The 26,823-nt window shown below is 43.2% G+C and overlaps 2 protein-coding genes across 2 annotated transcripts in view; both read right to left on the minus strand.

Annotated features, from left to right (window-relative positions):
• Nucleotides 1-623: 623 nt before the first annotated feature.
• On the minus strand, nucleotides 624-15,679 carry traf3ip2l (TRAF3 interacting protein 2-like). Its single transcript, XM_080771247.1, has 10 exons — nucleotides 15,579-15,679; nucleotides 12,902-13,306; nucleotides 11,429-11,739; nucleotides 10,366-10,408; nucleotides 8,789-8,853; nucleotides 6,054-6,151; nucleotides 4,175-4,243; nucleotides 2,585-2,701; nucleotides 1,668-1,742; nucleotides 624-937 (listed from the first exon to the last, which is right to left on the minus strand). The coding sequence occupies exons 1-10, from the start codon at nucleotides 15,641-15,643 to the stop codon at nucleotides 791-793; spliced, it is 1,395 nt and encodes a 464-aa protein (XP_080627373.1). The 5' UTR covers nucleotides 15,644-15,679; the 3' UTR covers nucleotides 624-790.
• Nucleotides 15,680-22,978: 7,299 nt separating this feature from the next.
• chd1l (chromodomain helicase DNA binding protein 1-like) overlaps nucleotides 22,979-26,823 on the minus strand; it is a gene marked incomplete at its 3' end in the record, with an annotated part of 45,408 nt that continues 41,563 nt past the window's right edge. The window contains exons 23-25 of the mRNA XM_080769658.1: nucleotides 25,575-25,957; nucleotides 24,089-24,195; nucleotides 22,979-23,101 (exon numbers count right to left, since the gene is read on the minus strand). Coding sequence (XP_080625784.1) covers nucleotides 22,979-23,101; nucleotides 24,089-24,195; nucleotides 25,575-25,957 — 613 coding nt within the window. The remainder of the gene's footprint in view (nucleotides 23,102-24,088; nucleotides 24,196-25,574; nucleotides 25,958-26,823) is intronic.

Raw genomic sequence — 26,823 nt, forward strand, 5'->3', positions numbered from 1 at the left:
TCTCTCCATCCCTCTCTGTCCTCGGCAGCTCTCAGCGAGGCAATGAGAGCAGCCGAGGACAGAGAGGGATGGAGATGGGGATGATGTTGGGCAGCTGTCTGGTGTACAGTAGGTCTCCTAGATGGGGATGATGTTGGGCAGCTGTCTGGTGTACAGTAGGTCTCCTAGATGGGGATGATGTTGGGCAGCTGTCTGGTGTACAGTAGGTCTCCTAGATGGGGATGATGGTGGGCAGCTGTCTGGTGTACAGTAGGTCTCCTAGATGGGGATGATGTTGGGCAGCTGTCTGGTGTACAGTAGGTCTCCTATAGATGGGGATGATGTTGGGCAGCTGTCTGGTGTACAGTAGGTCTCCTAGATGGGGATGATGTTGGGCAGCTGTCTGGTGTACAGTAGGTCTCCTAGATGGGGATGATGTTGGGCAGCTGTCTGGTGTACAGTAGGTCTCCTAGATGGGATGATGGTGAGCAGCTGTCTCGTGTACAGTAGGTCTCCTAGATGGGGATGATGGTGAGCAGCTGTCTGATGCCCAGAGCGTAGGTCTCCTAGATGAGGATGGGGATGATGGTGGGCAGCTGTCCAATGGGAGGTCTCCTAGATGGGGATGGGGATGATGGTGGGCAGCTGTCCAATGGGAGGTCTCCTAGATGGGGATGGGGATGATGGTGGGCAGCTGTCCAATGGGAGGTCTCCTAGATGGGGAGGGGGATGATGGTGGGCAGCTGTCCAATGGGAGGTCTCCTAGATGGGGAGGGGGATGATGGTGGGCAGCTGTCCAATGGGAGGTCTCCTAGATGGGGATGGGGATGATGGTGGGCAGCTGTCCAATGGGAGGCGGGTTGTATTTCTCGACGCGCATCAGGCGTCGCAGGATGTCGTCGCGGTCCCGCGGCCAGCCGTACACCTGGGTGTTCTGGAGCCAGTTGGGCACGTGGCTCTGCATGCAGGACACAAGGCACAACGTGGAGAGGTAACAGGTAAATAAACATCCAACCCCCTGGCAATATGACTTATAAATGACCTTTTGTATCATCTTTTATCTTTTAACGTGTTGTTACCGTTGGGAATGTTTGAGATAGTTTTAGTGTGTGTGTGTGTGTGTGTGTGTGTGTGTGTGTGTGTGTGTGTGTGTGTGTGCGCGCGCGCGCGCGCGCGTGTGTGTACAAAGCTGCTCACACCGTAAGTAATTTGAGGTTTGACGTAATGGAACCCACCTTCCTGGCTCCATGAGGGGACATTAAAATGGAACCCACCTTCCTGGCTCCATGAGGGGACATTAAAATGGAACCCACCTTCCTGGCTCCAGGGGACATTAAAATGGAACCCACCTTCCTGGCTCCATGAGGGGACATTAAAATGGAACCCACCTTCCTGGCTCCATGAGGGGACATTAAAATGGAACCCACCTTCCTGGCTCCAGGGGACATTAAAATGGAACCCACCTTCCTGGCTCCAGGGGACATTAAAATGGAACCCACCTTCCTGGCTCCATGAGGGGACATTAAAATGGAACCCACCTTCCTGGCTCCAGGGGACATTAAAATGGAACCCACCTTCCTGGCTCCATGAGGGGACATTAAAATGGAACCCACCTTCCTGGCTCCAGGGGACATTAAAATGGAACCCACCTTCCTGGCTCCATGAGGGGACATTAAAATGGAACCCACCTTCCTGGCTCCAGGGAACAGGATGGGGATGAACCTGAAGTTCTTGCTTCCATTCTGAATGAATTCATTCTGCAACTGAAAAGCACATTTTTACAATTTAGACATGGCAATAACTGTCAAATACATCAAAATCACACCCGTGCGAAGTGAGTGGTGCAACTCTGTGTGTGGGTTCCCGGTTCCCGGAGTTCCAGACCCGCACAGGAACGCGCCCAGGGTGCCGGTCCGGTCCCGGCGAGCCGCCCCGCGTCCGAAACGGTTGAGAAATGACAGAGTTACCGTGTGGCGGTCCCTCTACTGTACCCTCTACTGTACCAGGCAACCTTTTAGGAACTGGTGCCAACATTGGCACAGGGGAGGGTGATCACTGGCACAAGTGTGAGAGAGAGAGAAGGTTTTTCTTTTTAAATTAAATATTCCAAAAAAGTGTGGTCAGTTAGATTAAGTCCATTCACATCTACAAATTACATGATCATTTACATCCTGCACATAATAAAATCGTACATTCATTCAAACTTCTAACTCCTGACTGGGGAGGGATTATAGGTGGGTTATTGCTCTGAGTTTAATGATCCTGAAAATATTTCTAAGCCTGTTATATGTATCCTATATGGACAGTCATAATTATATGGCACATTGACTATCACACAAATGAAAACATGCGGCACTTCATGTGAAAAAGGTTGCAGACCCCTACTGTACTGTACTGACACTCTAATGTACTGGCACGCCCGAAAGCATCATATATACAGTTAATACGTGCGTGTGTGTGTGTGTGTTAGGTTGCGCACAGGTGGTGAAAAACAACCATGCTTTTTTTCGTGCTCATACCCAGACACCCACCCAGCCACAAACAGCTCCGTAAGGGAGTGGTTGCATAAATAGCACGTGGGCGACCCGCTGTTTGTGAAACTAACCCGTTTGTGTATGTAGACGGTGTTGAGGGTCCGCTCGTCGCCCTCCAGGCTGACAGGGGGCGCCGTCACCGTCTCGTGGTACTTTGGGCTGATGATTATGATGATGAGGTATTCCTTCTGCGTGACAAGACAAGACATTAAACTTAACCCATTGAGGACTGAGGGCCGATTAAAAAAGAAACAAAAAAGGCTTCTAAATCCTAACATTTTTCTGAAAACCCTATGTTTCTATGTCAGTGGTTTTCAAACTATTTCATGTCATGGACCCCCAGGATTATAATTATGTAATTGGCCACGAACCCCAATCTCAAAACATGTTGTTCCAGGAAGCAAAGATTTGAGTTAAAAAACGTCCGTTGCTCTCCCCAGGTTGGCGGAGGGTGTGTAGAGCCCAGGATCACATTAGATAATTGACACAGGGGTGAAAAATGGGTTACAAAATCGTGGGATAAAAATTATATTAAAAGAAAATTTAAAAAAATGAAATAATATATATATTCAAAGATTTCCGCCCACATTTTCACGATTAAAAAAAAATAGCAGATCTGCAAGCTCATATAGCGCGGCACTCGGTGCCGCGCTATATGAGCTTGTAGATCTGCTATTTTCCAATAGCTCAAGTATAACATAACTAACGCTCGAAAAACACCAGAAGCGGTTTCCCGTCCTGAACGCGTTAACGAGCGGTGGCAGCGAGCCGACGCACATCAAAGAAGGTTTCCGTTAAGAAGGGGCCAACGAGGTTTGCCAACGACATTCTGTTGTGTCGCTTTGAAGTTCTCCACGCGTTTCACAACTCATTATAACCCCCCCCCCCCCGCTCAGGTTCAAAGAGAACGAGATTAAGATAAGATACAAATACAGATGATTTGTTTTGTTTTGATAATATAGTGTTGTTGCTGCCCGTGAGTGTTTGTTGAAAGGGAAAATCCAGAAATGGACAGTTTTTCATTGATTTGTCATCGTCTGTCTGACAAGTAATTTGTGCGAAAAACCTAACAAACAAACAAACATGGGCACTAGCTGTGTTTTATGTTTTCATAACAAACAAACAAACATGGGCATTAGCTGTGTTTTATGTTTTCATAACAAACAAACAAACATGGGCATTAGCTGTGTTTTATGTTTTCATAACAAACAAACATGGGCATTAGCTGTGTTTTATGTTTTCATAACAAACAAACATGGGCATTAGCTGTGTTTTATGTTTTCATAACAAACAAACATGGGCACTAGCTGTGTTTTATGTTTTCATAACAAACAAACATGGGCACTAGCTGTGTTTTATGTTTTCATAACAAACAAACAAACATGGGCACTAGCTGTGTTTTATGTTTTCATAACAAACAAACATGGGCATTAGCTGTGTTTTATGTTTTCATAACAAACAAACATGGGCACTAGCTGTGTTTTATGTTTTCCACACTTTGACTACAATATGACCAGAGTCTCTTCACCTCAGAATAGCTAGGGTTTGAGTGATTAAAGGTCGCTCAAACGGATGTGTGTTGTGTGCGTGTGTGTGGTGTGTGTGTGTGTGCTGTACGCGTGTGCGTACGTGTGTGCGTGTGTGCGTGCGTGCGTGTGTACCTCGCTGAGGTAGCGTTCCATAAAGTCTATCTTGCTGATGCTCCTGAAGTGCTGCTCGAACATGTCGATCTGGAGAATAAACACACGTCACGTCAAATGAGTTGTGATCACAGCACGCACGCACGCAAACCCATGCAAGAGGAAGCTGGACAGCTGATACAAGCAGGGGCCATTGCCATGCTGGCTTGTGGTTGTGGTGGACATTTTTGTCAAAATTAAATTTCTGCCGGACATACAAAACGATAACTCTGAGAGTGTACATTTGTATTAAGTTAAGAGAGAGTTAAGGGCGTCCTTGCAAATAAACCATTTGAGAACCACTAGTAATAGTTGGACTCCTAAAGTCCTAATGAATGAATAGTGTTGTAAAGTCAGTGTCGTACATATTCTGAAGAAAACCTGGAGCCTTGACAATCAGTAAATGGGCCTTGTGATCAAAATAAAATAAGTACAGTACATTATAAATGGTGTGTGAAACATAAAATATCGTCCCACGGACAGGACCAAGTCGGTACGGTCGGACATGTTGGGTGACCTCTGTGACCCCTGGCTATATATAGCATCGCTGAAGCAGCTTCACATCAGTGGTGACAAAAGTACTCGCATTCAAGTAAAAGTATCATTCTAAAACGGGTAGTCCCAATACTTGATTCTGATTGGCTGGTTATACCGCCACGTGACCGGTGTAAATTCCACCGATAACCCACTCCTTCAATCACTGGGGGCCAGTGTTGGCAAAATATTACTTTAACACTAATATACTACTTATTACTTATTACTTTAAAAAAAAGTAATAAAGTTACACTACTTATTACTCCCTGAGAAAAGTAACTAGTTACTTATTACTTTACTTATTACTTTTTTCTCTCGCCCCCAGTAATTGCATATTTTGTCCCCAAAAGTCTTACTTTGCATTTTCAACATTAGCAGTCCCCCCTCCCCTATTCTGCAGTGTTTATTTAACTCATGATGATGGATCCATGCATTTGTACACATAGATTAGAAGTAGATTTCGACGTGGAATATAGCTTCTTCCATATGCACAACTTGCAGCGGACAATAATGTTCATCTCGTCTCGATCGCGGACATACTCAAAATAATGCGAATACTTCCAAGTATTGAATGTTATAACGCTTTGTTGTGCCGGTGTTTCTGTCTCCTCCACCTCCTCCATTGTTAGTTTATTTAGATCTCTTCTCTCTAACAGTGCAGTCTAACGAGTTACACACACTAGTTTAGGTTGTTGTTCCGTGTTCTGGACAGTTTAAGGCCCGCCCTTCTGCATCCGATACTTCACACATACATACCGACGAGTGTGCATCGTTTCCGTATCCGCTCTAGAGTCTAGATCTAGAGCAGATCAGCAGTCTGCAAAGCAACTTGACCCCTATCCAGTCTACCATTATAAATAAACACTCAAACCCACAGTTCCACCAAGGCTCGTGAAAATAGTAATAATATTACTTTTGAAAAAAGTAAATGTAATATTATTACTCAAAATGTGAAAGTAACTAGTTAAGTTACATATTACTGGAAAAAAGTAATAATATTACTGAAAGTAGTATATTACTTAAGTTACTTGCCAACACTGCTGGGGGCTATACTTGCCAAGCAAAACAAGGAAGTGACGTGGCTCGCTCTGGTGGCGCAAAGCGTAGCTACTTTTGTGAATTAAATAGTTTTATTAGGTTAACATTGCTATATGTTTGTAACCGTTTTAGAAAAGCAATAAGCCACTCGACGCCCCAGCTTACCGGGTATTTTACACTGGCTGGGGGGCGTAGGCAGATCTTCTAATACCCGGGAATACCCTGTAAAATACCCGGTAACCTGAGACATCTCGTGGCTTATTGCTTAAATATCCCCCCCCATACGTACGTGGGTGTCGAAGCCGTTGTGTCTCAGCAGCGCCACGAAGTTGATGATCTCGTTGACGTGTCGGTCGTCGTCCGCCTCGTACGTCACAAACACCCGTCCTGGATTACAGTCAAAGAAGAGGGAGGGGCGCTCGTATCATTACCAAATTTGGCTATAGAGCGTCGCAGTCCCTCCCCCTTTCAGAACGACGAGTGGCCCAGGAAATGAATCCCAATGCATTTTTCCCCATAGGCTTTTCTTAAAGTATTTATTTAAAGACGGTTACGCCGAGTTGGCTTTGTCTGCGGCGGCGTAACCGTCTTTAAATAAATACTTTAAGAAAAGCCTACGGGAAAAAAATGCATTGGGATTCATTTCCTGGGCCACTCGTCGTTCTGAAAGGGGGAGGGACGCTCTATAGTCCACTTCGTATTTGTGATTTGGCCATAGCCAAAAGTGTGTTTTTCGTGCAAAACTAATGCTTGCAATGGATTCAGCATCATGAAAACCCCCTAGTTTGACTCGTCCCATGCTACTTAAAGCATAATGAAACTTTGATATTATATTGGATGTTAATGGTACAGTACGTACCCCAGCTTATTATGCTATGAATTATGAAAATATCCATTATGCAAGTTATCACCCAGCAGTTTCTAAATGCTGGGGACCCATATACTCAACATTTATAACATAAAACTTTAGGGTACTCAAAATGCCCGGGTTCACAACGGGGCTGCTTCTTTTCACCTGACAGGGGGGAGTTTCCCTGGTTGGACGTAGCACGTGGAAGGAACACGTTATTCCAACCAGTTCCTTTCCCCTCCATCAGGCGCCCCGGCTGGCCAGGGGGAGGCAGTATAGAGACCAGGATTACGGCATGTTTTTTGTGAGGGTACCTACCCTATAGGGGACATGGGGAGAACATGTGAGGGTACCTACCCTAGGGGACACGGGGAGAACAGGTGAGGGTACCTATCCTATAGGTGACACGGGGAGAACATGCAAACTCCACACAGAAAGGCCCTTTGGCCAACCCCACCTCGGGTATGGGAGAGAGAGGAGAGAGGAGGGGACAACACGCCTCCAGCGTGTTCACTGGGCGTTATCTTTCATCAGTGTGAACACTCACATACATACCATAATTATCCTTAAGTTATATAGCAGTGGTTCCCACACTTTTTAGCCTGTGAGACACACCCAAAAGACACCCAAGGACCCAAACTAGTGAAAATAGCATATCTACAACTTAAGTGTGAGCTTGTAGATCGGCTATATACATTTAAATTTTTATTGTTGAGGGGCGCTATAGCCCGTCCTATATACAGGTTTAATGTTTGTTTGTTTGTTTTATCTGATAATTACGTCTCAAAAGATGTATAGGCCTATATAGCGCCCCTCACTTCACACGGGTGTGATTTTCTTTTACATTTTATTCATGAAATTATTTTTTTAAAATCACTTGAATTTATTTTTTAATCTATGAAAAGCTCAAAAATAATAATAAAATAAAAACATACAGACAAAAAGGGGGGGGGGGGGATATTTACTCGCGGACCACAAAGACCCACTTGTCTGTTCAATGATAAAAGTGTTTTCAATCTGGTCTGTCACTGTGTCTGAATTCCACTGTAATAAATCATTCCCCTCGGGTGAAATACTGAGATTTCTTTCACTTGTTGCTACAGCACTAGTGACACCTATTCCACAATGCTATTGTAGAGTCTGGAACTACACCTCCCAGACACCTATTCCACAATGCTATTGTAGAGTCTGGAACTTACACCTCCCAGACACCTGTTCCACAATGCTATTGTAGAGTCTGGAACTACACCTCCCAGACACCTATTCCACAATGCTATTGTAGAGTCTGGAACTTACACCTCCCAAACACCTGTTCCACAATGCTATTGTAGAGTCTGGAACTACACCTCCCAGACACCTATTCCACAATGCTATTGTAGAGTCTGGAACTACACCTCCCAGACACCTGTTCCACAATGCTATTGTAGAGTCTGGAACTACACCTCCCAGACACCTGTTCCACAATGCTATTGTAGAGTCTGGAACTACACCTCCCAGACACCTGTTCCACAATGCTATTGTAGAGTCTGGAACTACACCTCCCAGACACCTGTTCCACAATGCTATTGTAGAGTCTGGAACTACACCTCCCAGACACCTGTTCCACAATGCTATTGTAGAGTCTGGAACGTCACCTCCCAGACACCTGTTCCACAATGCTATTGTAGAGTCTGGAACGTCACCTCCCAGACACCTGTTCCACAATGCTATTGTAGAGTCTGGAACGTCACCTCCCAGACACCTGTTCCACAATGCTATTGTAGAGTCTGGAACGTCACCTCCCAGACACCTGTTCCACAATGCTATTGTAGAGTCTGGAACTACACCTCCCCAAATCCCAGTAAGGAAGCTGGCCTTTCTGTGCACGAAAATATATTTTAAAATAGCTTTTATATTATTTATTTATGTGTATATCCATTTCTGCTGAGCAGCAAGCTATAATAATGCTTAGATGATTTCGATGTATATTAGGATGAATCTGCGCGAGTGTAAAGACGAAACGGAAGTGGGGAGGAGGCTCCACTTCCACTTTATATTTTACTCATGCTTCCGTTGACGCCTGACGGCTTTACAGCCTGTCAATCTCCTACGTTGTAGCATTGTGTATTCTGTAGTTTACAGCCTGTCGATCTCCTACGTTGTAGCATTGTGTATATTCTGTAGTTTGTACTCACGCTGTTCCAAAGACAGAGGGCTGTTGTAGGCAGGATTATTCTGCTTGGAGGAACCGTAGTGGCCGCTGTATTGGACAGAACGCATACATATTTAGACATTGTCAAAGAAACTCACTGTGCATGTCCCAATGTGCATGTTCATATTTATACCTCGCTTAGTCTATTATTATTATTATTATTACATTTGCATGTTGGTAGTACTGCATGTTTGTACTTTGTACAATTTACAATTTAGGCATTTAGCAGACGCTGCTTATGGGTTGAATCAGTGGAGTAGGAGGCTGGGAGCGGCTACCTCTGGGAGAGATTTTCTTCTGTTTCGTCCTGTATGTATATATGGATGTACTGTTGTATTGTTTGTGTAATGTATGGGTAGCGCCTAAACCCCATTATTAGGCGTTACTGGTTGCCAACAGCCAGGATTGAAGACGTTATGACGTGTGCTACAGAAAGTGATGTACAAACATGTCCATTCAGTTGATATATATGTATTAGCTGCCAAAGCCCTATACTGTTACATATATATATATATAATAAATAAACATAAGTCAAAAGAATATACCGGTAGACAATGAGCCCTCCAAACACAGTCTAAAAACCCTGCATGTCAGCAACACCTGCACCTGATTAGGGCCAGGGTTAAATACCCCTCCCTGTAACCATGGCAACCAAGGCCTTGATTGACAAGTCCTTCAATGACGGCACAGAATAGATGCATGGCTCAAATGGCTCTTACAGTATGTATTGTATGTACTGTTCATTTGTGTTGAGGTGTTTATGAGGCATCTCAAGGGGATTATCCTTTCAATAGAACTAAAGGAATATAATTAACACAACAAAGAACTCACCAGGGCACATTCTAAATTATGTCGCAAGTCTCTCAACTTGTTACTGTACAATACTAAGTATTTATGCATTGTATTTAGCAATTTTACGAAGAAAAAGGAAAAAGATGGATTTAATTACTTTTCCATTCCATATACAGTAGCTACAATTGGTCTATTGATAAACGTGTGTATTCTCTGTGTTCACGTCAAGGCGTGGGTTTGTCCATAATGTGTTCAAATACAATGTCTATTTGCCAGAGAATCACTGTTTACTTATTTATATCCATAATAATACATCTTTCCCGTAGAAAGCTGCACTATCCACAAGTTTCAGTTGTTTAATGTATTTGCTAAATAGTTACTGTATCGATTTCAAATCATTGAATCGTATCGTATCGCCATAATAAACCAATATCATGTATGTATCGTATTTTTTTGTAAATTTTATTTAACCTTTATTTAACCAGTAAAAACCACATTGAGACTGAAGTCTCTTTTACACAGTGTGAACTGGCCAAGACAAGAGGCAAAATAAGTGACACAGCTCTGCCAGTAACAACAAAATACACAGCAAAAAAACAGGACAGACATGATACAATGCTCATAAATACAGTAACCCACTACCGAAGAAGCTCAAAGGGAGAACAGGAACGTTTAGTAACGCGACCAATAAGGACTAATACATAAAAACTAAGCAACGGAAATTGCTCATAGACTAAAAAGCACTAAGAAGGTATCTAGAAAGCTCACCTCAAGCCGTAGCCAGCACCAGGAAGCCTGTGGCTGTCTGCATCTGAGACAGAGAGACAGAGAGACAGAGAGAGAGAGACAGAGAGACAGAGAGACAGAGAGACAGAGAGACAGAGACAGAGAGACAGAGAGACAGAGACAGAGAGACAGACGGAGACAGAGACCACAATGAGGAAAGCATAGGAATGATTTCAACGGTAACACAGCGACAACAGAAGAGCAGATCCTGGCCTCGTCAGGCATGAAACTAACTTAGTTGTAAAGTAGTGAAAATAGCCGACCTACAAACCTCACTCACGTGTTGGGACTTGTTAACCTATTTTGACCTGAGGCCGATTCTGAGAAATATGCCTTCTAAAATCCTGATCTACGTATTAAAAAAACCAAATCATAATAATAATAAATAAAAGTATTAAAAAAAGAAGATTTTTTTATTCAAAAACAATAATTAAAAAAAGGTGTTGCTATATACATATCAACAACAACTACCCGAAACCACATGTGTACATTTAAGATGGAACTATTTGTATTAAAAACTTTTCAATCAAAGTCCTTCAGACCCGAACTTGACAGCACACTTTTCAAGTAGATAAACATAATTGTAATGACACAGCATTTAAAAATTATATATTATAAAATAAATTAAAATAAAATCTGTGAATTATTTCGCAGAATTATGTGAATTATTATGTGAATTATGTCTTCTAAATTAAAATAAGTTTTCTGAAAAACCCATGTTTCTATGTCAGTTGTTCTCAAACATTTTCATGTCAAGGACACCCAAGATTACAGTATGTAATTGGCCGCCGACCCCCATCTGAAAATATGTTGTTCCAGGGACCCTCCCAGAAGCAAAGATTTGAGTTAAAAACGTTGAGCTGTGAAAGAATATATATTCAAAGATTTGCACCATTTTCACAATTAAAAAAAAAATAGCATGCAGACCTACAAGCTCGTAGCTCGGCTATGAGCTTGTAGATCTGCATTTTTTTCAATAGCTAAGGTATAACATATAATGCTTAAAACACCAAAATTGGTTAAGTTATAGTTACGTGAATCTCACAGTAGTGGCCGTAAGTGGGGGGGTGGTGGTGTTGAAGTGGCGGCGCCCTGTTGAAGAGGTCGGCGGGGCACTGCGCGCAGCAGGCGCCCCCCGGAGGCGAGCAGTGGTACGGCGACATGGTGTGGTGGCGAACGTTGTAGGCTGATGTGGTGGAGGTGGGGGGGTTGGAGCGCAGCGAGTGCGGCTGCTCCAGGCTGCCGGGGGAGGGGCTGTAGCGGCCCGGGAGGGACCCGAACCGTGAGGAGGAGGGGGGGCTGTCTCCAGGGGAGTAGCTGGGCCACGGGTCCTTGGGGCTCGGGTAGGACGGCAGGCTGTTGGGGAAGCAAAGGCTGTTAGAGTTAAATGGACCACTCCACCACTTTTCAACCTATCTTCATATAATAGGTCCTCACTAATAATCATCTCGCCCACAGCCCATAGGAGGGCTCTGGGCAGTTCAGAAACCGTCTTCCAGTGACATCATCGATGGGGAATACAAGCTAGTCCTGAAAAGTTGCAATGCAATGCAATGTTCTCACGATAATGAAAATCTAAACATTTTTGTTTAAAAACGAATCTGCCTAATGATGATGTCACTGGAAGACGGTTTCTAAACTGCCCACAGCCCTTCTATGAGACACAGACTGAGTAGAAAAAAATCGTGCCATTTTATCGTGATTATTAGTGAGGACCTATTATATGAAGATAGGTTGAAAAGTGGTGAAGTGGTCCTTTAACGAAAAACTAAAATTGAAAAATAATTTTGTTAAATAACATTAAAGAAAGACAGATTTTTACGTTCTGGCACACAGGCGGTCGGGTGGAGAATAAAATGGAATCCCACGTTCTTGGCATACATTCGGTTAACTGAACAAAATAAAAAAGTATAATAAAAAAACTACAACGATAACTAAATGAAACTTTATTGTGTGTTTACAAAACTGTACCAACAGTAACGGAATATAAATATCTTAAATGGTATCTTTTGTTGAGTTTTTATTACACAATGCGCCTCTACTTACTCTGACCATTTGGAATCCTGCTCCTTGACAAATAAGTAAGTATGAAAAAAACTAATTACACTGTGACGGCCAAGCTACACCGGGCATGTGTGCATTTGACGTAAGCGCACTGCGCGCACAAAGTATGCTTGCGAAATGCCCCGGCTACACCAGATCTGTGGCGCACGGCAGATTTGTGCGGGACCTTCCGGGAGGATAGATACGCGCGCATGGGGGCATTGTACGCACGTAAAACAAGTAGAACCGATCCTATTTTTAGAGCACGCGTAGGATGGCCCGCGGTATCCGTGCGTTTGGTGTAGCTGGTATCATTGACATATATTGGTCCTATCCAAACGCACTGTACGCGCGCAGTAAACGCATACGCACGCGCGCAAAATTGCCTGGTGTAGCTTGGCCGTCACACAAATGAAAAATAATACAAAACTAGCAAATCCGCTCTAAAAACGAACTAAAACAAAACTATTCTAACCTTGTGGGGAAGCCCCCTCCCCCGCCGCTGCAGGTCCAGCCGCTGGCCAGGCTGGGGGGGTGGAGCCAGGAGGAGGGCTCCCCCTCCTGGCTGGGGAAGGGAGTGGGCTGGCTGTAGCCCGCCGGTAGGCCGTGAGGAGGCTGGTACGGGAGGTACCCGGCGCCATCTCTATGTCCGCCGTACGCCACCGAGTCTGGGTCGACGGACGGGAGGCGGTCGGTGCAGGGCCGGGGCCGGGGCTGGTCGTCGGGGTCAGGGGCCCCCGGTCTGCTGCTGCTGGTCAGGGCCCCCGGTCTGCTGCTGGTCAGGGCCCCTGGTCTGCTGCCGTTGGCCCCCGGGGGTCTGCCGGGATCACAGTCCACCTTGTTGCTCATGGTTTCGTCGTCCTCTTCTGGAGTGTTGAGGCTGGGTTTGGAGGTAAGCGGTAATATATATATATAGGAGCCTTTTATCCAAGGCGCTTTACATATAGATTGTGCATAGATAGCATTTCTGTAGACTTAGAGATAGCATTTGCTACAGACTTATAGCATGTTATGTAGACGGCACTATAAGAGCATTGTATGTATAGTCATAGCACGTCATAGTACATATGTATAGCATAGTATAGTATATATGTATAGTTTCATTATATAGATATTCCACTGTTACTTTCTTAGCTTACGCATGTTTCATGATAAATTAAACATTTTTATGTGATGTATTCCCATGCTTATTTTTTTGTTATTGCTTAACGTAAATCGCTCTGGATTAAGAGCGTCTGCTAAATGCCTAAAATTGTAATTGTACACATTCACACACCGATGGCGGCGGAAACCATGCAAGGCACCAACCTGCACATCAGAAGCAATTAGTGGTTCAGTGTCTTGCTCAAGGACACTTGGACACTAACTCTGGGGGAGCACCACAGGGACCGCTAGTGGTCCATGTCATAATCACAGGTGGTAAATGTAAATAAAAAAATTATACAAAAAGAAAATCTATATCTTACCTTTGTATCTATATCAAAAATATCTTTACATACTATTTAATAAGTCCATAAAATGTATTTATTTTATTAGTGTGTAGAAAAAAAGCTTAAAATGAACTCAAAACATTTGAACTTGAATTTTCAGATCTTTAAATGTTTGCATGAATAACATTTAGACATAATTCTATACGGATAGAAAACGACTGTGTTATGCCTATACTGTACTTACTTAATACAGTACACTGTATATATTGTTGTGGGGGCGTGGGGATTGTTCAAATGGTTAGTGGTCCAGACTCCAGAGCGTCTACAGAAGGTTGAGAGTTAGTGGTTTACAGTGAGTGGGCGTGACTGAGACCACGGAGGGCTTTCAGGCGCTTCCAAAACTTTCCGCTGCAGTCAGATTGAAACTGCTCTACTTTTTATCACTGCTTATCACATTCATCTACCGCGGTAATGTGAGAGAGAGAGAGGGAGGGGAAAGAGAAAGTAGAAAACTAGAACCAAACAGGAAAATGTTTCTAAGCATGCATCGCATCAAGCCATATCTCCATGTAGCGTCTCATGAAAACAATATGTTTTAATAGGTCGTTTCACATTGCAAATAAATAATTTATGTTCAATGCTTCAAAGCTTGTGACTGGAACAATCTACCTGTCCATATTCGTTCAATAACATCTTTTCATTTGTTTAAAACTGTGCTGTCCTCTCATCTGGAGACTATATACCTGTTCATGTTTTCACTAATCATGATGCAAATGATCCATGTGTTATGTCTACGTTATGTCCATGTTATGTGAAATGTTGTTTTGTTGCAGTTTTTGTTTTGTGTTTTGTTGCTAATGTGTTGTTTCTTGTTTATCAAGGAATTGTATTGTTTTGTCTTGTCTTGTCTGGTTGAATTGTTTGTAAAAAAGTGTCTTTATGTATGAAGTGTATTTTGTGAATTGCGGAGCCCCCTTGAAAACGAGATGGTTCATCTCAAGTGATTGTTCGTAATAAAGAATTTCAGATATTGATGACCAGATTTGACTGAGAGCCTGCCATGGCGCAAATTCCAGCTTTTCACCTTTTTTTCAAAATGAGTTATAATAGCACAGGCAGACTCGTTACATACTAGAGCATGTCTGTAATAAATGTCAGAGCTGAAATCGACGAAATGTAAATATGAAATAAATGCTTAAACATGTAGCTAGGAGTAATGTTAGAGTCCACAGAAGGGAACCTTTCAATCCTGTTTTCTCAAATGTTTTCTGCAAGACATTACTCTATAAGCCAATGAGTCAAACTGAACAACCAATATGTCATTTTGAAGCAGTCCCTCAGTCAAATGTAGTCACATTGGTGTGCCTTGGACACAAAACAGTAGAAAATCACTGGTTGTTGTTGCTCTGTGTCTATTGTGTGTTAACCTCGCCTCACCAGGCTTTCCACCACCTCGGAGGAAAGCCTGGTCTCTGTTTCAAAAGTCTGTATGATCCTGTCGGGAGCGGATGATATCGTTACGTCATGTTATAGTATTGTTTTGTAGTCGACAGGCAGGAACAACAGGCGGCAACTTTATTGAGGGAAAGGAAGGTTCCTTCCTTTTCCCTCAATAAAGTTGCCGCCTGTTGTTCCTGCCGTAACGATATCATCCGCTCCCGACAGGATCATATACCCTAAATGAAATGGTGCCCAGGCTAACTGTGTGTAGGTGTTAGTTACCTAGTGCATGCAGAGGCAGAGCAGAGGGCCGAGGGCAGCATCATGGAGGCTGTTCCACTGGACATCCATGTGTGGTCGCTGCAAGATGCTCCCTATAACCTATAAGGAAATAAGTACGTAAGTACAGTACATTTGTCAGAGTCACAAAGTGCACAGCTATAAAAGCAAAACATAACGCACAAGGAGACAGAAAACGGAACAATTGGCACTGGAATCAACACAGGACTATTTATGTTACAATTAAGACCTGTCTGAAAAGGTGGGTCTTTTTTTTAAGGTTGGAGCAGGTCACAGAGATGTGGGGGTGCCTGGCCGAGTGGCCATGGAGGGTCCTGTGTGTGTGAGCCTTTAAAATGAATTCTATAATCTACTGGGAGAACAAGATGGGTGTAATACTTTCTTATTGGTCATATCTGCACTGTGCAATTTGTGATTTTTGAAGCCTAAAAAGCAAACAGAAATAAAAAGAAGATTATATACCGGTAATATGTTCCAGTGAGTGACAGCGCTAGTGTATAGAGACCACGTCCCTCCCACATATGGGACTGTTGGTTGTTAAAGCTGTGGTTGTTCATTTCTGCTGGTGTTAATGAATGGGAAACGATGCTTCATAGCAGCGGAAACAAGGCCTACATGTCATGGAACGCTCTAACCACCAACAAACATCTGGGCACGTACTGTACTATACAGTACTAGGGTAGGAATCGAAAATGATACAAGCAATGCTCAAAACCCACCTCTTCAGGATTATAGCTTTCCCCAGCTGAGGCCTCGTTTTATCCTTTTATCTTTTTAACCCTGTACTGTTGCTGTATCCGTTATGTTTTGCTTAGTTTTTTTCTTATAAAAGTCTGTTCCTAGTGTTAATTCCCATGTAAAGCGCTTTGGGTATTTAGAAAAGCCCTATATAAATTTGAGCTATTATTATTATTATTATTAATGTTATTTTCTTTAGCTTTTTCATTCGGTCATAGAATGAGCACAGCTGGAGATTAAGTGTGAATGCTATTGAATTATACATTCATTTGTGTTCAAATACGTTTTAAATTAAAAAGCATTAGCCTTATTTAATTTACGTTTTCTGTTTTTAAAGATATGTTTTGTTTTTTTTCCTTTTATTGATAGATTCATAGTAGTTTGACGGGAAGGGGGGAGCGAGCTGGGGAAGACACACAGCAAAGGTGGTCGGGCTCGGGACTCGAACCCACGACACGCCGTCAGGCGGGATTACCAGCCTTTAATATTGTCCATTATTTGGCAGGCTTTTTGTTTGTTAAATGAAAATATATTCTTTTGAATTCTGTCATAGAATGAGGCACACCTGAAGATTAAATGTAAATGCATATTGCATTATGAATTCACCTTTGTCTTAAAAAAAAAGACTTATTACGAGTTGTATTTATATCGACCATATTATGATGTCTCACGTCGTCATTTTAGGGCACTAAACAAACATTCAAAGTCCATAGACTTGGGGGAGCCTGCTGGCCAAGTGATCGAGGCGTATGGCATGCCACACACAGGCGTTGCGTGTTAGAGTCCCGTTCATGAAGACCTTTGCTGTGTGTGTCTCTCCCCTTCGCTCTCTCTCTCTCCCATATTCCTGTCATTTTTCACTTTCTTCTCTTTAAATTTTTTGTCGAAAGTGCTCAAAACGAACTATTAATAGTGCACAGACTTGGCTGCATGGCACATGACGTAAAAGGGACCCGATGGCTCCCTGCTTGGCGGTTGGCCCTCAGCATGGAGGGTTGGATTGGGGGGGAAAGTCTTGCACGCTATACAGAAACAGGAGATGGGTTGGTTCCTGCCCCGATGGGCCACCTGCAGTGATCTGTTGGCGCCCAAGGCTACCTGTACCTGTACCTGTACAACCATAAACTTAATTTGTTTTGTAATATATTATACATTACACACGCACTGAACTACATGAACCATGAGGGGCAAGGGCTGAAATCTCGTTAAAGAGGGCACTTTTGGACAAAAAAATAGCGAAAATAGCAGATCTACAAGCTCACAACGTGTCGCGCTGCGACACGTTGAGAGCTTGTAGATCATCTATTTTCGGGGCGCAAACCTGCACTCTTTAGCTAGTGGAGATGGGGTGTAACGACATGGTTTCCAACGCAAAATACTGTGTTCAAATTCAGGAGACTTCGGAAAAAAGCAATTCTCCTGAATGCTGCGTTCTGGTACGGCATGGAAAGGAGAGGAGGGGCATGTGCATTTCTTTCACCATGTAGTAAACGCTGCATTCGTGGTCTGGAAAGGGCAGTTGTTTTATACAGACGGGTAAAAGGGAAGGGGCTGAAGCCCCCTTTGACGTCCATGTGTGCACGTCCCTGACATGCTCTAGCATCCCTTAATTCTCTGCTGTACATATTTGGAGTAATTAGCCATTATCTATTTAGTGAAGCCCTTGGTGTCATGGTGAGGATGATGGGAATCTACCTAACTTTAATATGTTCAAATGTTATGATTATGTTGAGGGGTCCCCCGTTCAAATAGGATTATTTTGAGGGGTCACGACCTGAAAAAAAGGGAGGATAATGTAATGATGATCAGTCAGTGTGAAGGATGAGTAATGTGTACATAAACCTGAGGCGTGGGGGGGGGGGTGATCTATCATAGTCCGTGACATGAGTTGACATGAATCATTAATTATTCATCATGACTAAACACGGGTCGGGAAACACCTTGACTTCAAATGGCATGACTTCAATCATCAAAGAAAATGTCAAAAGGTTCGTTCAACATTCAAACTATAAAAGACAGTATAAATGAGTAAAATGCCATTTAAGACGTGTTGTAACCAATTGAAAAAACATGTCAGCACTTCTACAAGTAAGCTAGCATTTATAGATCAAGGGTTGTCCTTTTCAACCCGTTTACATGGGTCGTCCACATTAAAGTATTAACAGTTTTTGTATTGACTTTAAGGCTTTCGTTTGAAATTCTATGTGTGAAATAAAATGTTCAATCAATCAGTATCAAGCTGTGTGACCCCCTAAAATAATCATATTTTTGGGGGGGCCCCCAGTTTGGGAACCACTATTAGGGTTTTATGTGTATAAAACTAAAACAACAACAGAACACCAACTCAAAGTCTTGTCAGGTGAACTGACGTCAGTCGTATAGAGTCACGGTATTCGATAGGTCGCCAATTTCTGAGTAACAACAACAAGTATCAACAGAATTTGCAACTGTTGTAAAAGTGTGTCGTCTGTTGAGTGTTGACCCAGATGTGGCTGTTGCGGACGTCCGCACGCGCGCGCACATACACGCCACACGGAAAAGCGCACATGAATCCAAATCTATAAATCTGTGGTGTTGTGCAATATTTCGATGCCGATCTCTTCCTGTCGCCCCCCCCCCCCCCCCCCCCGAACTAGTCATCGAAAGTTGAAGTTACGCACAATTACTACATTTCTACAACATAATAAATATGGCTATTGTATTGATCATGTATTAAATATCAATAAACAAACAGACATAAAAAAAACATTCCGTTGTTTTTGCTCATGTTTTTAGAAGCTAAAACCTTCGTACATAAGCTGCAATAGGCTGCAATAACAAAATGAACACAGCCATTACATAAAAATATGTCCCGTTCCAAATGGTAAAAATTTATGTCTTCTCTTCTTGTTGTATAAGAAAGTGGATCACTTCCTTACCTTATATGCTGCAGGTGAGTCTTATATAAAGTCCTGGATGTAATTTTAAAGTCTTGTAGAAAGTCAGGGTGAAGTTCAAGTGTGATCTATAAATTCCTACTGTAATCCCAGCTGTTAATAGAATCTATCATATGTATTTCCAGTAGCCTCATGCTGATCTTCCGCGTAACAAACATTCTAATGGTATGTCAATGTTATGTCAACGTGTGTCTCGTCTTGTCCTGCCGAGCATGTGGACGGCCCTGCCTAATGCCTATACTGTATGCTCCACCCTCACTCTATACATCACCATCCCATGGCCCGGAGGGAGGGCCTGCTCCGATACGCTGCTTGGCTGCCATGGGCAACCGGTATGGACGCATGGATTTCAGCATAATAAATAATATTTACCAAAAAAAAAAAAGGAAAAAAAAATAACTGGGGAGTGGGGATCTCTCAAAATAATCATATTTGAACTGGGGATCTCTCAAAATAATCATATTTGAACTGGGGACCCCACAAAATAATCATATTTGAACAGGAGACACCTCAAAATAATCATATTTGAACTGGGGACCCCACAAAATAATCATATTTGAACTGGGGACCCCACAAAATAATCATATTTGAACTGGGGACAAAATAATCATATTTGAACTGGGGACCCCACAAAATAATCATATTTGAACTGGGGACCCCACAAAATAATCATATTTGAACTAAGGACACCTCAAAATAATCATATTTGAACTGGGGACCCCACAAAATAATCATATTTGAACTAAGGACCCCACAAAATAATTATATTTGAACTGGGGACCCCACAAAATAATCATATTTGAACTGGGGACACCTCAAAATAATCATATTTGAACTGGGGACCCCACAAAATAATCATATTTGAACTAAGGACCCCACAAAATAATCATATTTGAACTAAGGACCCCACAAAATAATCATATTTGAACTGGGGACCCCCCGATCCTAATATGGATATTGGAACAGGAGTTGAGCGAGGAATTAGATTTTCGGTTCCACAGATGAATATTTTTGAAAATAGAAGATCTACAAGCTCACAACGCCTCGCTTTTTGAAAGATCGCCTATTTACACAATGTTTGCCTCTTTCTCATATTAATTTATTTTAATTTATTTATAGTTTGTACTTTTGTAATGAGTAAGTCCTTAGGCAGATTCCCATCATCGTCACCAAGGGCTCCACTAAATAGATGTTAGATTACTACAAATATGTAGGGCAGAGAAGGGATGCTAGAGTTCATGTGGGTTCAGTGCGTGTTTATGTATATATAATATTAATTATAGGTTGTAGTATAGGTACAGGTAGCCTTGGGCACAAACGGTTCACTGCAGGTGGCCCATTACATCGGGCAGGAACCAACCCATCTCCTGTTTCTGTAGCGTGCAAGACTTTCCCCCAATACAACCCTCCATGCTGAGGTGCTCCCGCCAAGCAGGGAGCCATCGGGTCCCTTTTACAGCCCCGAAATGCATGGCTTTGCCAGCCAAGTCTATGGACTTAGTCTAAGAGATTCGTTTTTTACTTTTCTGCCTTTAGTATCAAGTGAAGATAGACAAGAGAGAGAGAGAGAGAGAAGGAGAGACACGCAGCAAAGGTCGTCATGAACGGGACTCGAACACGCGACGCGCTGTCAGGCCAGAGCCTATCTGTGCCTGGACCACTTGGCCAGTAGCGGCCGAAGTCTATGGACTTTTAATGTTTGTTTAGTGCCCTAAAATGACGACGTGAGTCGTCATAATGGGCGATATAAATACAACTTGCAATCTTTTGAGATAAAAAGTGAATTCATAATGCGATAGCATTTACATTCTATTACAGAATTAAAATTAACATCATTTGATTTAACATAAAAAAAAAAAACGCTATATAATGGACAATATTAAAATTAAAATGCTATTTTGAAATTGTTAATTTAAGGCTTGGGCCGGCCTAGCGGGCCAGGCACCTAGGCTGGTAATCCCGCCTGACGGCGTGTCGTGGGTTCGAGTCCCGAGCCCGACGTCCTTTGCTGCGTGTCTCCCCCCCCCCCCCATCTCTCTCCCCCTTCCTGTCAAACTACTATGAATCTATCAATAAAGCAAAACAATATCTTAAAAAATGTAATAAGGCTAATACATGAGACTAATAACAAAGGCAAAGCGTATTTAATTAACACATAGCATACAACGCAGGCGAAGGATAAAATGTTCTATTTTGTAAGTGCTATGATTTTACAATCATGTTCCTTTTGAGAGGCCCAACCTGAGACGTGACTGAAATACAAAGTCAATAGAAACACCTGGAAATACCTGGCTAAACACCTGCTAGATTCATGTGAGCTGAAACACCTGCTAGATTCATGTGAGCTGAAACACCTGCTAGAATCATGTGAGCTGATGAACACCTTGAAATACCTGGCTAAACACCTGCTAGATTCATGTGAGCTGAAACACCTGCTAGAATCATGTGAGCTGAAACACCTGCTAGAATCATGTGAGCTGATGAACACCTTGAAATACCTGGCTAAACACCTGCTAGATTCATGTGAGCTGAAACACCTGCTAGAATCATGTGAGCTGAAACACCTGCTAGAATCATGTGAGCTGAAACACCTGCTAGAATCATGTGAGCTGAAACACCTGCTAGAATCATGTGAGCTGAAACACCTGCTAGAATCATGTGAGCTGAAACACCTGCTAGAATCATGTGAGCTGAAACACCTGCTAGAATCATGTGAGCTGAAACACCTGCTAGAATCATGTGAGCTGAAACACCTGCTAGAATCATGTGAGATGAAACACCTGCTAGAATCATGTGAGCTGAAGAAACACCTGCTAGAATCATGTGAGCTGAAACACCTGATAGAATCATGTGAGCTGAAACACCTGCTAGAATCATGTGAGCTGATGCAGGTGGATAGAAAAACCTGCTAGAATCATGTGAGCTGAAACACCTGCTAGAATCATGTGAGCTGATGAAACACCTGCTAGAATCATGTGAGCTGAAACACCTGCTAGAATCATGTGAGCTGATGAAACACCTGCTAGAATCATGTAGAAACACCTGCTAGAATCATGTGAGCTGATGAAACACCTGCTAGAATCATGTAGAAACACCTGCTAGAATCATGTGAGCTGATGCAGGAACGCTGGATACCAGAGAACTCACCACTTTACCAACTCGCCGCGGTTTAGTGCATTTTAGTTTTACTTCACCTTCATTTCAATTGCATTGAGAGAGAGAGAGAGAGAGAGAGAGAGAGAGAGAGAGAGAGGGGATAGTTGTTTAGTTTACACTAAATTAAGTAAGAATGCTAAAGTTCAAACACCAAAGTACCGAAACAATGTAATGTAATTGGTACTTGGTATTACACATACTTTTTTTTATCAAGTTGAAGAAGGCAACGTTGGAAAAATATATTTCTTATGGCATCGTGACTACGAGCTGTGAGGCCTCTTTCCTGTCTTAGTCAAAATCATTATCTAGCTTCTAGCTGACCATTTAATTGCACAAAATAATTTGATCACTTTGGAAATGAACTACAGCATCTGTGGGTTTGACACACTATGACACCACACTGATGAAGACAGCATGTTAGCATTAATAACGATGAAGACATTGATGAAGAATTCTCGGCTGCAGCGAGTTGGTAAACTGGCGAGTTCTGTACCGGATTACCGGAAGGCTGCAGTGATAGAATCATGTGAGCTGATGAAACACCTGCTAGAATCATGTGAGCTGGTGGAGGAACGGTGCGGCGTTGACCCTCCTCTGCCTGGAGAAGCAGGCCTCCAGCCAGCTCTTCTGGACCACCACAGCCTGAGGGTAGCGTCTCTTCATGTCCCCCAGCTCCTAGAGAGTGACCACAGAAAACACCACCACCTCGTCAAGAAATATACCCTCACAAAAAACATGCAGTAATCCTGCTCTCTAAACTGCCTCCCCCTGGCCAGCCGGGGCGCCTGATGGAGGGGAAAGGAACTGGTTGGAATAACGTGTTCCTTCCACGCGCTATACGTCCAACCAGGGAAACTCCCCCCTGTCAGGTGTAAAGGAGCGACTTGGACACTCAGGCATGAAGGAAGCATGAGTTCAAGTCCGTTGCTCTCCCCTTGTCCCCCATATATAGGTCTAGGTTGGTGGAGGGTGTGTAGAGCCCAGGATCACATTAGATGATTGACACAGGGGTGAAAAATGGGTTACAAAATCGTGGGATAAAAATATATATAAAAAAAAAAGAAATATACCACGTCCGCAAGTCAGGAATTCTCTTCGGGGGTTTGAGCAACATGGTGACAACACATTCCAGGAAGACGGGACTTGCCCTGCTTTCCTGTAAAAATATTGCTCGGCTCCGGGCATTGCCTAATAATGATTTACGATTACGTACATAACTGGAACGGCGCCGAGTCAGTGGCGACTGAGGCTGAGCCAAGACTCAGAAGACGTTGCAGTGGCATGATAGGCTGGCTGTAATTCTATTTATTCTGGGTCAGGTGAAAAGGATGAAATTCTGACTCGGATTCCTTGTTTGTTACCCGTTGTTGATATGCTGATAGCCGCCCTAAGACAAGTAGATGGCTAAGCTGGTCTAAACGTTGCTCATAATTATAACGCCCGTTCACATAATGAAAAACATAAACACAGTTATCCCAGTTTTAGCGTAAATCATATAATATGCAATTTCACTTCTATCTACCATTTACACCCGCCTATATACTTAGTTGAAAGGGGTCCCCCACAGCTCTATACTAGGCCCTCTTCTATGAACGCTCAAATCTCACTGACCTCTGTGTGGACGCTGTGCTCCACCTCTCAGCAGGTTAACTTAACACTGACCTCTGTGTGGACGCTGTGCTCAACCTCGGCAGCTATGTGCGTGACCTCTGGACTCAGGATCTCCTCTTCGTCACCGTCATAAGTGAAGGTCTCTGTTAAGGAGCTGTCTAGCACAGTGTAAGGGTCAATGAAACACTTATAATCCACAGTGTAACGGCTTGATACTAGTACAGCAAATATTTGATCTAGACTCAGCAAACAGCGTGGCCCCTGTGTCTAGAGTGCCCGCCATGAAACTGGGAGGTTGGAGTTCGATACCAAAGACGATGATGAGAAATGGGACTCCCTGCCTGGCACTCAGCAGCATCAAGGGTTAGGACTGCTGCAGGGTTAAGTACCTGGGACAAAGTACTAGCGTGATGTCCAGGGGGTGTACCTGTACATCGAGTCAAGGGGGTGTACCTGTACGTCATGTCAAGGGGGTGTACTTGAACATCAAGCTGCCTCACGCTACAGAAACAGGAGTTCAGGAGAAGGACAACCCTGTCGCACGGCAGCGGCGAATCAATTAAACGTAACTGTGTTACATGCCGACTAGCCTGGGGTCCACATATGCTTTCTATGGCATAGGGCCATTTTATTATTTTATATGCATACATACATATTGTACCATGTAGATTAGTCATGTACTATGCACTTTCTTTCTTTTAACTGCAATGATGAGCCTGCACAAACATGTTATGTGATGTGACAATAAAGTTTGATTCTGATTCTGGCAGCTCCCGGCAGGATCTGCCGGGAGAATCTAGACGCAGCTGCGCGACATGAGACTAACTAATTGGAGCGACAGAGAGAGAGAGGAGTGTGTGTGTGTGTGTGTGTGTACTGGTGTGCGTGTGTGCGTCAGGTGCAGACGATCAGAAATCAACAGAGATCGATGTTTGCGCTACTCTATGCCAATTGAAGTGGACTCGGACCAGGTTATTCTACCCGTTATTAAAAACGTCTGTGTTTCCGAGGCTACATGCTGACTGACTATTAGCCTAGGAGGACTTATAGGTTGTCTGCAAATTAATGCAGGGTTATTATACAGTAAATTAAAAGCTATTCTAAAAGAGTATAAGTTTGTTATAACTGAACTGAAAAGTAAAGTAAACCTAAACTAAATTAAAGACGATAGCTAACCAAAAGTAATGAAATTATCTTGGATTTAGTTTTTCTGCCATGTGATGCCATGTCATCCTACCCCCTTTCAGCTTCTATAAAAATCAAGGTGTTCCTCATAATACCTACCTGAAAAACATAGACCAAATAAAAACAAATCTAAAACTAGTCAATTCTTCAACTGTAAATAAAAAGAGCACACAGAAAAATGTGCTGATGAACATTTCAAAACAAGCCATAGATAAGATAGTAGTGGTTTGTGTTATAGCTCGTTATAAGAGGATATGTGAAGAGGTAACAGAGGTATAGATACAGTAGAGAGTTGTGGTTTGTGTTATTGCTCGTTAGAGGATATGTGAAGAGGTAACAGAGGTATAGATACAGTAGACAGTTGTGGTTTGTGTTAGAGGATATGTGAAGAGGTAACGCGCCAGCCTCTTCCTCTCGGACGCCGGCAGGTTGTAGAAGAACACATGGACTCCGTTCATGAAGCTGGGCAGCTGGGAGCGAGAGGAGGGTCCGGAGGGGGCTTCCGTCTCCTGCTGGGAGGGTTCTGTCTCCTGCTGGGAGGGAGAGGCGGGAGAGGAGGGGGCTTCTGTGTCCTGCTGGAAGGGAGAGGAGTGTCCCGAGGAGGGTTCTGTGTCCTCTGCGTCCCGGCTCGGGCTGTCCGATCCTGGGGTCGGTGAGGTGGGCGAGGACGCCGGTGGAGGCGAGGCCGCTCCACGCGGGGTCCCTGCGTTCCTGGCCGCTCTGCTGTGGTAATATCTGGACGTCACTCAGGTCAAGGACAAAGGAATAAAATACATTCCGAAACCACGTCGTCAAATAGTTTCATTTTAACCTCTTAAACCCATTCTGACCTGAGATCAGATTCATACGAGGTTTCCACTGGACACACAACTGGTCTGATGAACCCATTCTGACCTGAGATCAGATTCTAAAAAATGTCAGTCGTTCTTCGATTCTTTCAAAAATAGCAGACCTACAAGCTCGTAGCGCGCCACTCGGTGGCGCGCTATGAGCTTGTAGATCTGCTATTTTTCAATAGCTAAAGCATAACATGATGCCAACACCGAAATGGGTTCCCGTTCAGAATGGGTTAAACCCGCAGGTCAGCGTCATTATTCCAAACCACCCGCCCCGTTGCTAACCCCGTCCCTAACCCTAATCTCACACCAAGCCACGTTGTCGGACTATGTCTGCATATCGGGAATTATACGAGCAGATCCCGAACCCCAACACCAAATCTCTTCACCAATCAGATCGGTACATTTTTGGCAAGAATGTTTGCCAATCGTGACAAGCCCAGAAAAAGAGGTTTCATGTTGTTGAAATGCCATTTTAAAAGCTATAATAAGCCTATTGATAGACGACATTAATTTGTTTCCCCGCATTATTTCACCCGCGGTTTATCCGATATTAGTTTATAATATATTTGAATTAAATCCACCCTATAGAATAGAGTGATGTTTCTACTAACAGGAGTGTTTCTGTCTCCTCAGCTCTTTAGTGAACAGAAAATACATTTTCAGAACTGATACAACAGGATGCAGAACTCATACAACAGGATACTGGGTAAACAACAGGATACTGGGTAAACAAGTGCAACTGGAAGTGAAAAAACAAATAAA

The sequence above is a fragment of the Protomyctophum bolini genome, assembly GCF_963924005.1.
Source record: "Protomyctophum bolini genome assembly, chromosome: 8".
Taxonomy (NCBI): Eukaryota; Metazoa; Chordata; class Actinopteri; order Myctophiformes; family Myctophidae; genus Protomyctophum; species Protomyctophum bolini.